The following is a 14,252-nucleotide window of genomic DNA, read 5'->3' on the forward strand; positions in this document are numbered from 1 at the left end:
CTTGCAAAGTGTTACACAACTCCTGCTTCCTATCTCATATCAAGATAGCTGGAACGGCAGCTGAAGAAAAGAGGCATATTAACCAGACTCAAGTGGAGGCTGCTTGAATCAGGGCAAAAGCCAGCCTCAGTCTGCTTTCTTATTTATAAGTGGTCGAGGGGGTGGTAGTGCTTGTCTGTTTCTCCCTCCTCCTCCTTAGTCTCACTCTTGCCTTTGTCAGAATCAAGAGCAGTCAAGGATGCTCGCCTCTATCTTTCCCCATCCCACTCCATTCTGTGTTTGTGTCTTAATAGATCAATGACAGATACTTGCTGTTCAAGTGCACTGCATTCTGTTTTCTCCAGTCTGGGCCGCAAGAAAACACTTTTGTGGTATTTGTGATTATACTGCTACTAGTAATATTGTAGCAATGTTCTCCTGTTTAGTAATATACTTTCGACGCTGTAGAGCTTTCAGAGTAAAGATTTTCCAAATGCTGATCAATATTTCATCCGCAATGGTGAAAATGGAGGAGAAGGTTATCTTGACATTCTGTTAACAGCATCAAATTGAGCAACCTTACCATACAAATCAATGCCTTTTGCTGGGAAGAAAGCCCAATGATGTTCGGTGGTGCTTACCATTAAATCTGCAGGTGTTGGGGACCCATTCTGGATGGGAACCTCATCATGGAAAATTTGGGCCTTTGTCTCCTGCTGTGGTCCTGATATGTATTGGGGTGGGGGAGGGCATGCCTGTTGTTTACATTGGGTTAAAGTTCCCACTGAAGGGACTAGATTTTATCTCCCAGAAATGCAAATAGGTATAGAACCCCCAATAGGGATTGGGACCCCAACTCAGAGAGGACTTTTGTCCTTCCTGCTACCATTTACCAGATGCCTGATTCATATCAGGTTCTTATGATGGCAGTTTCCATTTTGAAAGCTGCTCATGCAATAGCTTAACTGCATACACAACATAACGTCTAGGTTGGTCCCAAGACTCCAGGTCTGCCTGTTTGCATTTATAATTGTATTTTGGAAAGGAAATTACTTCTCCATTTTCAAGTGTCTGTATCCCAGAAATCATGCTTTATTCTCTGATGGCTTTTTACACACAGGTCCAACTTACCAAATGTAATGCAATTCCTGGAAACTGTTCCTTAGGCGAGTGTTCACATAACAAATTCCTGATTTCAGTTGATTCCTATGGGAACTTAATCTGATCCAGGATTTGTCCGATCTCTCCACCCCATCTCTCCATGGTTTCTTCCTGAAATGGCTGGAGCCAACCAGCAAAAGAGAGACAAAGGAAAAACTGATTTGTCCCATCTCTCCTGCTCTCTAATTTTCCCCATCTTGCTTTCTCCCTCTCTCCCTGCATGGTTTTTGCCCCAAAATGGCTACCACTGACCAGGAAAGCGCAAAAAAGTAATGAAATGGGCAGATCCCAGCTGCTCAGATATCTGAATCTATGGAGTATAGCGAGCTTTGGGCATAATTATCTACCTTCATATAAGTGCATTGCAAGCAGGCAGCTAGTGGAACGTGTGTGTATGTGCGAAGGTGGGTGGAGCTGATTTCCTAACTAGGGGTGGAAGAGATATTCATTGCAGTTCACATTTCAAGACGAGCCTACCTAATTCAGACTTCTCATATGAATCAAAACATAGCCCCTCTTCAACATGCACACTTCTCTGAATTTAGTGTTTGAAAATGCTCGTGCCAGGGTAAAGTTTGCATAGCAATGTATTAGTGGAAAATGCATGATAATAGGGTGCATATGGGGAATCCTTGATCTGCTTTATGTTGCTGAACTACACCCTCCCATTATCCCTGGCCATTGGTTGTGCTTGCTAGGGCTGATGGGAATTGTAGTCCTGCAACATCTGGAGGGCTGAAGGTTCTGCACCCTTGTAATAGGGGCAATTGCTTGTATAACTGCGTATATCTTAAAAAGGCACTTGTGAAAAGGTATCCTTCAGAAGAAATGCATACTAAAATGGTGGTGAATTTTCATGAGGACTTAAAAAAGAAAAGCGAACTTATGTGGAACTAAAATTATGATTAGAAAATTAGAAAAATAAGAAACTTGACAAAAATTGATGTTAACAGTGAAAACCAAAACTGCCTCACTCTCATATAGTTTATCCTTTGCCTGCTGTTCCGTGGCTTGAACCAGAAGTGATGAGCTGCAATTGATGGATAAGGAAATGAGAGGAGAGGCTAACTCCAGTGGGATACCTGCTAACATAAAACCTACAATCAGTGCATAGTATTATTATTGCTGACATTTTGTTTAACCCAACCTTCCTCAAAGGTGCTCAAGGTAGTGTATGTGGTTGGGGAAATCTCCCCTTTAGCTGCAAAGCAACCTTGTGAGGTAAGTTAAGCTGTGAAAAAACAATTGGCTCAAAATCACCTGATAAATTTCACAGCCTGAAGAGACATTTGCATCTGGGCTCCTCAGCCCAAGTCCAACCTGGGGCCTGTCAGTTCTTGTTGGACACAAACTCCCATCTACCCCAGTCAGTATGGCCCATGGTCAGAGCGGATGGGAGGTCAGGAGTAATGGGAGCTGGATGATCGGGAAGGCCACTTTGACTGAAAAGGACTTTCCATCCATGCCACTAAACTGAAAATATGTCTTTGGACACCTATGCAAGCACATGGTTGTTTCACTTTCCCGTTTGCTTTGTGAAAATGGAGAGGGTGGAGGTCCGATTTCCTTGGTGTTACCTTCTGTGTCATTGCTTTGGAGTTGTTGCATAGATGTGTGTGTTTCTTCCCCACCACTGACACTCTGCTCTTTCTTTCTCTTCTTCTCGCTGGGATCTTCTCTGTAGGAGTTTCATGGGGTAATGCATTACTGTTGTCCCTTGCCAGCTTGTTGATTGCCTGCACATTCACACAGCCACACCCTCCCGGCAATCTGTGTCATGCTGATTCCATCACTGCCTGTCATTTTTCTCAGTATCTGGTGACATTGCCTTTCCTCAGCTAATGGGCTCATGTTTTGCCCATGTTAGCTTTCAGCTGGGTTTATGCTATTGCAGCCATGCCCTCTGTGCTGCCCTGGAGCTTAGCTGTTCTGGGAGCCGTCCACTTCAATGACTGCAGTGCCTTTAAAATCAAGCCTAGAATTGCAACACGACCAAAATTGGATTGTTAATTGGGCCTGGACATTATGCCAGTTGTATTATGCAAATGCTATACTTGCCACAATGGCTCCCAGGATCTTTCCCAGTGCTAGCTTTAACCTACAAATCAACCTGAAGAGTTGGCTTTAATCTTTGGAGTCATAAAAAACTTATCTGAAAGATGACCCCCCCCCCGAAGGCTCTCTTTAGAGGCTGTGATCCAGGTGTCCGAAGTGATCCTAAATGAAGTGAGGTACATGGTCACCAAGCCTAGAGCTCTTCAGATAATGGCTCCTTTGCTGTTGCTATTAACAGTACTGCTATTTAATTTGTACACCACTTAATGTCAAAATAGGCTTCTAAGCAGTTCACAGGTAGACTCAAGCATTAAAATCCATTAAAATTCAAACATTCATAAAACATAGAATACAGCAATCTCATCAACGCAATATGGAAGTCAAAAGAGGAGACTCAGGTAAAGAGAGGGAAGGTACATCGTCCCCAGAGAGCCTCACCTGCCACCTGATTTGTGCAGTTTATTTTTTAGCATAAGGTAGAGACCTTCCTATTCACCAAGGTTTTTTTTAGCTATGATTTTTAATGTGGGTCATTTTATCTTGCCTCCCTCCATTGGAACAAAAGAGGTTTTGCATATGAGGTTTTGTATAGGTATGTGTATTATAAGTTGCTACAGATAAGTCTGTTTTCTATTTAACTCCTGGGTATGGATATCCCTAGACAAGGTGTGGGAGACCTTTGGCCCTCCAGATGTTGCTCAGCTATGACACCCATCAGCCCCACTAAAGGCCAGTTATGGTGGGAGTTGGGGTTCAGGAACATCTGAAGAACCAGAGATGTCCCACACCTGCCGTGGATGAAATTGCCTCCTTTTAAGAGGCCAAACTACTTGGTCTCCTCTGTCTGTCTGGAGAATGAATTGACTGTACGTCATCAAAAGATGACAACAAGCAAACTGGCTTTTTGCCAGTTAATAAATTCACTCTAGCCATAGTAAGACTTAGCTGCAGCTGAAGACTACCTTCAGACTGGAGATTCTGGTGGGAGAGATTCTATTCAGTTTGCATTTAAACCCCAAACTACCTAATTCACAATTTACAGAATGATACACAAAATGAATCAGCCAGCCTTCAAAATTATAACTTTGCAAAACTTTGCAGTGCAGATCTCTAGCTAGGTAAAGTGTGCAAAAATGCACATAACAGGGTAAAGTGTGCATATGATGTGCAAAAATGCACTATATCAGGAGAAACTGCTTTGTAAAAACATGCATATTAGGAAGAATTGCATACAGAAGTGTATATATTTAGATAAATGCTCACTAAAATACTGATGAATTTTCTGAACGACTTAAAAAAAATTGCATACATGTTGAAACTTGGAGAAATGACCTAGATTGGAAAAATGTGAAACTGAGAGAAACCAAACTTGACAGAGCCTCCCATTCTTACCTCCACTGCTTCTTAACAAAGAGCCCTTCTGAATGACTTCATTTACTTTTCCCAAGCAGATTGACCTGTCTCACTACTTTAATATAGGAGTGGGGGACCTTTTTCCTCCCATTCCAGATGCTGATATGGAGGCAAAGAGACCTTTGCCTTAAAAATGAACTTTGCACGCTTGAGAAGAAAGAAATGCCACCAACCTCTGTTGGCTATAACTCCACCATTACCACCACCACCACCTCTCCAAACCCACACATGTGCATGAACAGTTCAGAGGTTACCACCGCTTATCACTACAGGCATGTAATATGTGTGCATATATTACATGGCTTGGCATGGTTTGAGTGGCATGCCGTCTTAAGAGGAAACTAGGCAGGGCCCATGAGATGGAAAAGCAAGCAAACCAATGGAGTCTTTCAGACTGAGGGACATGTGTCTTCTTTGGTTCACCATCATGATCTTCTTTCTCTCTCTGTTTGCCTAGAGCAGGGATAAGACACTTATGAGCCTTCATGTGTTGTTGGACCAACTCTTGCTAGTCTTAACCAGCATGGTCAATAAATAGGAATAATGGAGTCCCAGAACATCTAGGTGGCCACAGGCTCCCTAGTCTAGGGAGGCGTTTCCTTGTGATGCATCCTTCAGGGTAGCTGTATGTCACCAAAAGGTTTCCCCTGTGAGGGGCAATATATTTATAGCAGTGGGTGAGGAACCTCCAGCCTGTGAGCTGGATTTGGCCTGCAAGGTTGTTTTCCAAAGACTCTGCCCATCTGTCCTACACCTGCCATGTAGAAACATGGCTGGACTGGGTGCTTACAACGCTTAATCCTGGAGAAAGCAAGACTGAACCCCTGATATATCAGATGATGCATGTGGAGTTCAGTCCTGCTTGGTCACAATCTCCCCACAATCTCTCCTCATTGGCAGGTAGGCAAGACCACCCGCCTGGGAATCACCTGCCATCATTATGCCAGTTGACTGACAGGTGGGTGGTCCTTGCCCACCTACCCAAGTTGTCCCAGGGGGTGGGGGAGATGAAGATCTGGCACACTGGGCCATAAAGATTCCCCACCCCAATTGAAAGGGAAAGGTTAGATCTGATTCCACCGCCACCCTCCTTCCATTAAGAATCTTAGGCAGTGGTGCAGATAGGTAATTTTAGACTCAGGGTTTAATGGTCCTACACCTCCACCACTCTACAGATGGTAATGTATGTAACTTAACAATGCAAACTGCTGAGTTTGTATACCTTCCTGCTCATCCTGCTGATGGTGGCCATGGGCGTCTGCCCTGAAGTCCTGCTCTGATGGTGACACAGATAACAACTCTGCTGACTCCCTCCCTTTGAAAATAGATTTTCCTCCTCCCCTACATTTTGTGAAAGGGTCTTCATCAAATGCCTGGGCATGGTTGACAAACGTAGGCTGTTACACATTTTAATAGCCTGGAGTATGAGAGAGTGGGCATAAATAGGGGAATTTTTAATCTCAGCAAACATCTCAATATAAGAGGTATGCTTCTTAAAGTGATTTGGTTCACTGGATTAATTTTAATAAAATAAAATTTAATCTCAAATTATTTTTAGGTACTTATTGCCTAAGTACTTGTCAATCATCCCAGTGCCTTTGCATTCATTGGCTGAAAGATTAGGAGGTGGGAGCAACTGGGTGGAATGTCTGGTTGCATGTATTTCCTTGGAGTTTCTGTATAGTGGGGACTTTCTGGGGTGGGGGTAATGAAAAAAGCTGAAAATTCAAATATAAGGCTGGAATATATTGGGGGCAGTTGAGTTGGGGCAGAAGTCCCCAGCAGGAGCTCCCATAACCATATCTTCATATGTTGTGCCCTCTGTTTCTTGTTCAACCTTGCAGAAAAGAAAATTTACCTGCATTTTGCTATGTTGTAATGCCACACCAAAAGAGATTGAGCCAGGTTCAGGGGGGAGGGGAGGGTTTAGTCTGCAATCTAACCCCACTTGCCTGCAGGTAAGTCCCATTGGATTCAACAGGATTTATGCCTGAGTAGACACAGTTAGGATTGCACTGTTGGGCTGAAAACCCCACTTACACACAAATAAGCCCCATTGAATACAGTAGGACTCACTTCTGAGTGGACCTGGTTAGGTTTGCAGCAATGTCCAGCCTGGGGTGAGGATTTTCCAGGCTTTTGCCTGAATCTTGCAAGAATCAAAGGTCTTCATTTGTCCTTTATGTGCTCTTGCCTTGCAGAGGGAACAAAGGCAAAGATATAAACACCATCAAGTCCCTGAGAGTTCTGAGAGTCCTTAGGCCTCTGAAGACCATCAAACGTTTGCCAAAACTGAAGGTATGATGTAATCCTCAATCCATCTGCCCTGGCAGATGAGGTAGTGCATAATCTCATTTCTGAGTGTGCATGTGGGGGGTGTGGAATTTGATTTGGTTCACATTTCAAGGCAAACTGACCTAATTTGCCATTTTCCAAAACAATTCAAGGACCAAAACACACTTCAAAATTGGACAAATTTTGCGCTGCAGTTCTTCAGCTGCAGACAAAAATTAGGGAAAATAATGTGGACAAAATATTGGTGGAAAGTATGCATGAAAATGCACATATTAGTGAAGGGACATTCAAAAGTGAACATGTTATGGGAAAATGTAAATATTGGGCAAACTGGTATACAAAAATGTGCCTACTGAGAAAAAAATACCACACTAAAATGCTGATGAATTTTCATGAAGACTTTTTTTTTTTGAAAGCTGATGAAGAGCTGCTCTTAAGATAGGTAAAGTGAGAAATGAAGAGAAATGAAAACTGATAGATTTGCCTATCTCTGTTCTTCATATCCATCCATGATTACCTTGGCCTCTCCAATTGCTGCTGCTCCCTCCCTCTCTACTGATTTGTTACCCTTGACCCCTGCTGCCAGTCCCTTCTTCCACTTTCTCCCTTGCTATTCCTTATCCCTGGACCTGCCTCTGCAGTCACCTGTGCCATATCTCTTCATATCCACTGAATCCCACTTCACAGACAGAAGGAGCTTTTCCCATTGCAGAGGGCAGGATCCAAGCCAATCTGGCTTTATAAGAATACTCTGCCGACTTCTCTGCCAACTTTAAACACCTGCTGAAAACTTTTCTATTCCACCAGGCCTATGCAGGCAATTAAGAATACATCTTTCCAAAATGGCTAATTGCTGTCCGTTTTTAATGGTTTTTATTGTATGGTTTTATGTTTTTATTGCTGTAAATTGCTTTGATTTATACTTCACCATGGATTCTGTTTCTGAATCCCCCTCCCCCTCTTATATGCAGGCAGTCTTTGACTGCGTGGTGAATTCTCTGAAGAATGTCCTCAACATCCTCATTGTCTACATGCTCTTCATGTTCATCTTTGCAGTCATAGCGGTGCAGCTTTTCAAAGGGCGATTCTTCTACTGCACGGACGAGTCCAAGGAGCTGGAAAAAGACTGCAGGTGCCCAGATCAAACAGATAAATATGTTTTGATGCACAGTATGACCTGGTTGAAAAGACCTGAGCTAAGCTTTGGCTGGAGGGATGGGGCATCTCCTTTGCTGTGTCCTTCCTTGTGACTGGTGTGTGAGAAGCTCAGGGACCTGGTCACAAGAAGGTGGTCAAGTGCCTTTTCATAGAATCTTGTAATTGTTGAGTTGGAAGGGTCCTAAGGGTAATCTAGTCCTGTTACAAGTTCTAGTGTTTCTCTCTTGCAATGCAGGAATTTAGAGCTTGAGAGCAGCTCCAGTGTGAAGGGTTAGGATGGTTGGGCTCCTGCTGAGGTCCTGTGCCCCTGCAAGAGCAGTGAACTCAGGAAGCATAGGTAGCTTGTACAGTCAGACCACTGGGTCTATCTAGCTCAGTTTCTCTACACTGACTGGCAGAAACTTTCCAGGATTTGGAGCAGAGGGTCTCAGGCAGAGATGCCAGGACTTGAACTTGGGACCATACGCATGCATAGCCCATGCTCAATCACTGAGCTATGACTCTTACCCCAGAGCTTGAAGTGAACTAGTTCAGATTAATGAAGTTCAGTGAACTAATGCCAAAAACTCTAAACTACAGCCAAAAGTACTCATAACTGCTGGGTGAACTGAACGTGGATTAACTTTTGGAGAATTTGAATGATTTCTAGTTCATCTTCATGTTTGTTCTCTTACATGTGTTTTTCTACTCCTCATAAATGCCTTTAAACTTAAAAATAATAATGGTTGGGGAAATAAACAATTTATGTTCCATCCTGTATGTGTGTTTTGATGTTTTCTTACTCCTGCTTTTATACTTCAGCACAGCAGTTTGTAATATTCTGAATGCCGGGGGGGGGGGATTTCCCCAATGACCATTTGGTTGAACTATGAACTAAATGTGAACTGGTTTGGTTTGTAAAAGGACAAATATGAACTGGAATTAGATCCTTGGGAGACAAGTTGAACTTGAACTTGAACTAGTTCTTCTAAGGTCTGAGCAAGAGGTGCAGTGACAAGGGCCTCCTGGATCTCCTGCATCTCTTTACTATTTGCAGACCACCGGCCTCTCCCTCATGCCCAGAGGGAGTGAACAAGCAGATAACAACAACTGTAGTGGTGAGCAGGAAGAGGAGAAGTAGCTGCCATTGCCTACTTGCTCATTGGTTCCATGGGTGGCAAGCAGACTATGATTCAGAAGCATACCACCTACCAACTGTGGAGATAGAATGTAGCAATCAGGGTCAATGGCTATTAACCCTGATGCCTATATTCTATCCCCACTATCAGAAGTAGTATGCTTCTGGTGACCAGTTGATAGAAACCTCAGGAGGAGAGAGGGCTTTTTTTGCTCAAGTCCTACTTTAATGATGGAAGATTTAGGACAAACAAAACAAGGTACTTCTTCAGGCAATGTAGAGTTAGACTATGGAACTCGCTCCCACATATGTTAGTGATGGCCATCAACTTGGATGGCTTTAAAGGACATATTCATGGAGGATCTTTATTAATGGCTACTACCTGTGTTCTGCCTTCACAGTCAAAGGCAGTATCCTGAAGAAGAGTTGCTGGAGCAGAGAGCACTGCTTACAGGCTTTCCATAGGCTTCTGGTTGGCCATTGTGGGAACAGGATGTTGGGCTAGATGGGCCACTGGCTGATCCAACAGGCTCATCTTCTTCTATTTCTAACACAAACACCCCATTCAGAAGTTATCACCCACATGTCGACCAATGCATGAATGAGACCATGTGGCTGCCTCCAGCCTTGACCACATGGGGTGATGAGCTTGGCATGAGCATCTGCAAGAATAGAGCCCTTGTTTATGCAAAAAATAAAATAAATAATCCACACAATCTGGAGCAATCAGGTTTCCAGATCATACTGAAGCCTTTGAATATGCAGTTGCAAACAGGATTCTGCCATATACAGAGTCAACCTTTGATGCTATATAGCTTAGCATTTGTCCACACTGACAATGCTAAACTTACATTCTGAGGAAGAAAAAGAGCAGTAAATAATTACAATGGTGGTTAATGGAGGCAGCATATTTGAGGGATGGTGACTCATGGAGGGTGTCAGCACCGATCATAAGTGAGGCCCAGCGCCACATTCTCCTGTTTTGATTCTGTGTCCCATCTTCCTTCCAGGGGCCAGTATCTGGATTATGCAAAAGATGATGTGCAAGCTCAGCCCAGGCAATGGAAGAAGTACGAATTCCACTATGACAATGTCCTCTGGGCTCTGTTGACACTCTTCACTGTCTCCACAGGAGAGGGGTGGCCAACGTAAGTTTGTATGGCACGTTAGTGCCTTGTGGTGGGGTGGGCGATGGGGTGGGGTTCAGACAAGAGTATTTCCCAAGCCCTGGGTCCTTCTGCATGCAAAGTAGATGCAGAGTTACAGCCATTCATCCAAATTTCTGCCTGCTCCTTCTCTGCCTCCTTCTCACAGTGTTTTAAAGCATTCTGTTGATGCAACGTATGAGAACCAAGGCCCAAGCCCTGGGTACCGGATGGAGATGTCCATCTTCTATGTGGTGTATTTTGTCGTCTTCCCCTTTTTCTTCGTGAACATCTTTGTGGCTTTGATCATCATCACCTTCCAGGAGCAGGGTGACAAAGTGATGTCTGAATGCAGCCTTGAGAAAAATGAGGTACTCTCTCAGGATACCAGATGGAGAAAGGCTCTTTTTTCATATTTGCAGGGTTAGCTAAGCATCCAGCCCTGAGGGATTTTTTGCCTCCCTGACAAAATTAGATATCTCAACATCAATTTGCAAATCAAAGTATTTCCATTATATGCCAGGACATCTGCTGTTTAACCCATCCCATTGTGCTAACATTGGAAGCTGTCTGATACAGAGTCAGACCAGTGGTCCACCTTGCTTGGCACTGTCCACACTGGCTGGCAAGGTTTCAGACAGGGAGTCTCTCCCAGCCGTACTGGGAGCATGCAAAGCAGATGCTCTTATCACTGAACTATGACCCTTCCCCTAATAAGAAGTGTCCGTATAAGTCAGACACTTTAAACAGGTAGCTCAGTACAGTCTGCTTTGACAGGCACATGACTCTCCAGAATTTCAGGCAGAGTTTTCTGTCAACCCTACTTGGAAATGCCAGGGATTGAACCTAGGACCTTCTGCATGCAAAGCATATGCTCTACCACTGAGCTATGGCCCTTCCTCATAGCTTACTCCTGGCTAGGCATGTAAAAGAGCCAACTGTGGATCTGGAAGCTTTTCCTTAACTCTGGATGCAGGTGAAAATTGTGAGCAGATCTTTTCCTCAATTGATTTCCCCCACTCTCTTCCTTTTGTTGTAGAGGGCCTGTATAGACTTTGCCATAAGTGCCAAACCCCTGACCCGCTACATGCCTCAAAACAAGCAGTCGTTCCAGTACAAGATGTGGAAGTTTGTGGTGTCTCCTCCTTTCGAGTATTTCATCATGGTCATGATCGCACTCAACACCATTGTGCTGATGATGAAGGTTGCTGATTTCCTTGCCTTTTATTTTTTAAGAAGGGGGCAGGGGAGCTAGCAGTTCTCGTGAGAGTGTGCTAATTCAATGAGTACTTAGTGAAATGGGTTATCAACTGCTACTGTCCTTGATGGTCATTTTCTCTCTCCACTGTTGGAGGCCATAAGCTTCTGAATACCAACTCCTGCAACCTGCAGGAGGCAAGAGTGATGTTGCACTCAGGTCCTGCTTTCAAATTTCCTATATGCATCTGGTTGGCCACTGTAAGAACAGGATGCTGGACCTGGATTGGACACTAGCCTGATCCAATAGGCTCGTCATATGTTCTTAATGCACGGGCAGGGAACCTCTGACCAGCCAAGTGTTGTTTGACTAACTCTCATCAACCCCTGCCACAATGACCAATGATGAAGGGTGATGGAAGTTGTAGTTCCACAACATCTGGAGGGCCACATTTTTCCACATCCCTGCTATGATGGAAATAAAGGCAATACATCTCCTGGCTCCTGCATGAACATTAACAAACTTCAACAATAAAGAATAAGTAGGAGGGTGTTTCTTGCTGCTGTGAGTAAGTGACTTATGAGTTCCTTGTCATGTGCATGTGCATTGTTATCCTGGAAGATATTTAATAAGGCTGATTCTGGAGTTACTTCTACTACCGATTTTGATACTTTGGAGATTTTTCTGCATCACCGATATCCAAAAGGATTGCACTTTGGGGCACTCCCAGCACAAGTGGAGGTATATGCCTATGGAGGTGCAGCCTCTCCAGCATTTAGATGAGGTTTCTGGGTATATTAGTGAAAACTTCCTTGGTGTTAGGTAGCATCATAGATGAGTTTCAGAGTGTTCTCTCTTTTTTGACTGAGATGAATTTAAATTGTTGTTTAGACCACGTTTTTGACCACTGGGTAGAGTTTATTTCGTATCCTATGATGTGTTCTCATTGATTTTTAATTGTGGTGTCTTGGAGTAATATTTTATATATTGTAGATACCAGACACTGGAAAGACCTATCAGGAGTGAACATAGACCACTGGTACCAAAATGCATGGGAAACTGCCCTACTAGAAAAGTTAGCCAGAAAACTTAAATTAGCACAAGGACCCGGGGGGGGGGGGGAAGGATGCCTTTACCCCAGTGTGGTTCCGCTTTATCATATACACAGCACAACAGGTCAATGACCTATCCCCGCTGCAACAGCATACAAATCAATATATATACAAAGGACCTATCCACGTCATGCTGACACAAACCCCTACATTAACACTAGGCAATAGAACGAAAGAACAACCCCCATCACTCTTCCCTCTTTACCCCCAGTTGTACTCTTCTCCACTTATTTGTCTATTTTCTAACACAACAAAATCATTAATAACAACTATTTTTTTTTTTTTAAAAAAAGAATAACGAGGATGAAACTAAACTTTAAAAAACCCTTTACAGAAGAGTTTGAGAATAATAAGATTGTATGGTTGGGGCCGTATAGGCCATCTAGTCCAACACCCTGCAATGCATGAGTGATTGCAACCCATGTTTTCCAGTAACCTGTTTTCTTTCTCTTTGATTTAGTTCTATGGTGCCCCACAGCCATATGAAGATATGCTGAAATGCCTCAACATTGTGTTTACATCCATGTTTTCTCTGGAGTGTGTGCTGAAGATCATTGCCTTTGGCGCCCTGGTATGAGCTGGCTTTTTTCATTGTCCTCTCTCATCCAGCACCAGAAATGCTCCTGAAATTCCACTTCTTCATATTTCTTCCTGGGTTTTTGCTGTTCCCAATGAATCTGGTTTTGTTTCAAAAGTGTACCATTCTGTTTTGTTTTATTGCTGAATTTTGTCAAGCAGGAGTGGGGGAAATCTGTGGCCTTTCCAAAGTCATTGCCTCACAATGGCTATGTTCTGCCTCCACTACTGGAAGCCTGGAGGCTGCTCCATTACGTCTCTTGATCAGTGGAGGCTGCTGCGTTAGGGTGAATGGGACACTGCCCCACCAACCTCATTCTGTTCCCAACTAGTCTCCATCTGCCTGGCTCCTTACTTAAAACCAGTGCAAGAGAGTAGCACTGCCTGTTAGCAATGAGGATGGCAATGGGGAGGAAACTAGAATTAGTTGGCCTCTGAATACAAGTTGACAGGAATCGCAAGTGCTCAGGTTCTCCTTGAGGGCTTCCCATTGGAGCACCTGCTTGACCCCTGTGAGAAGACGATGCTAGTTTGGATGGGCTCTTCTTATGTTCTGCTCCTTCCCTAGTTAGGACCATAGATCAAACTAAGAAGGATGCCTCCCCTTCTCTGCATCCAGCATCAAAATTTAGGTTCCAACCTCTTAGCAGATGGCGTAAAATATCGTATTTTTCGCTCCATAGGGCGCACCTAGTTTTTAGGGGGGGAAATAAAGGGAAAAAATATTTCCCCCCCCAGCCGCAGGGCCAGCCCCCAGCACAGGCTGCTATCCGCAAGCCTTCGGAGCCCGGGCTGCGCTCCCCGGGCTACAGGCTTCAGGCTGCTATCCCGTCGTGCTCAGAAGGCTTGCGGATAGTTGCCTGAAGCCTGGAGAGCGAGAGAGGGCGGTGCACACCGACCCCTCTCACTCTCCAGGCTTCAGCAAAAGCATGCATTCACTCCATAGGACACACACACACATTTCCCCTTCATTTTTGGAGGGGAAAAGGTGCGTCCTATAGAACGAAAAATACGGTATTTTGTAGGCTTGTAGCATTTGTAGC

General features: G+C 44.0%; 1 protein-coding gene across 9 annotated transcripts in view; it reads left to right on the forward strand.

Moving 5' to 3' along the window:
- The window catches only part of CACNA1B (calcium voltage-gated channel subunit alpha1 B), a 341,428-nt gene that overhangs the window by 264,902 nt on the left and 62,274 nt on the right, over positions 1-14,252 (forward strand). For all 9 annotated transcript variants that reach the window (XM_082208748.1, XM_082208756.1, XM_082208749.1 and 6 more), the window contains 6 exons: positions 6,810-6,906; positions 7,875-8,035; positions 10,189-10,326; positions 10,493-10,694; positions 11,363-11,527; positions 13,094-13,204. In XM_082208748.1, coding sequence (XP_082064874.1) covers positions 6,810-6,906; positions 7,875-8,035; positions 10,189-10,326; positions 10,493-10,694; positions 11,363-11,527; positions 13,094-13,204 — 874 coding nt within the window. The remainder of the gene's footprint in view (positions 1-6,809; positions 6,907-7,874; positions 8,036-10,188; positions 10,327-10,492; positions 10,695-11,362; positions 11,528-13,093; positions 13,205-14,252) is intronic.

The sequence above is a fragment of the Podarcis vaucheri genome, assembly GCF_965113315.1.
Source record: "Podarcis vaucheri genome assembly, chromosome: Z".
Lineage (NCBI taxonomy): Eukaryota > Metazoa > Chordata > Lepidosauria > Squamata > Lacertidae > Podarcis > Podarcis vaucheri.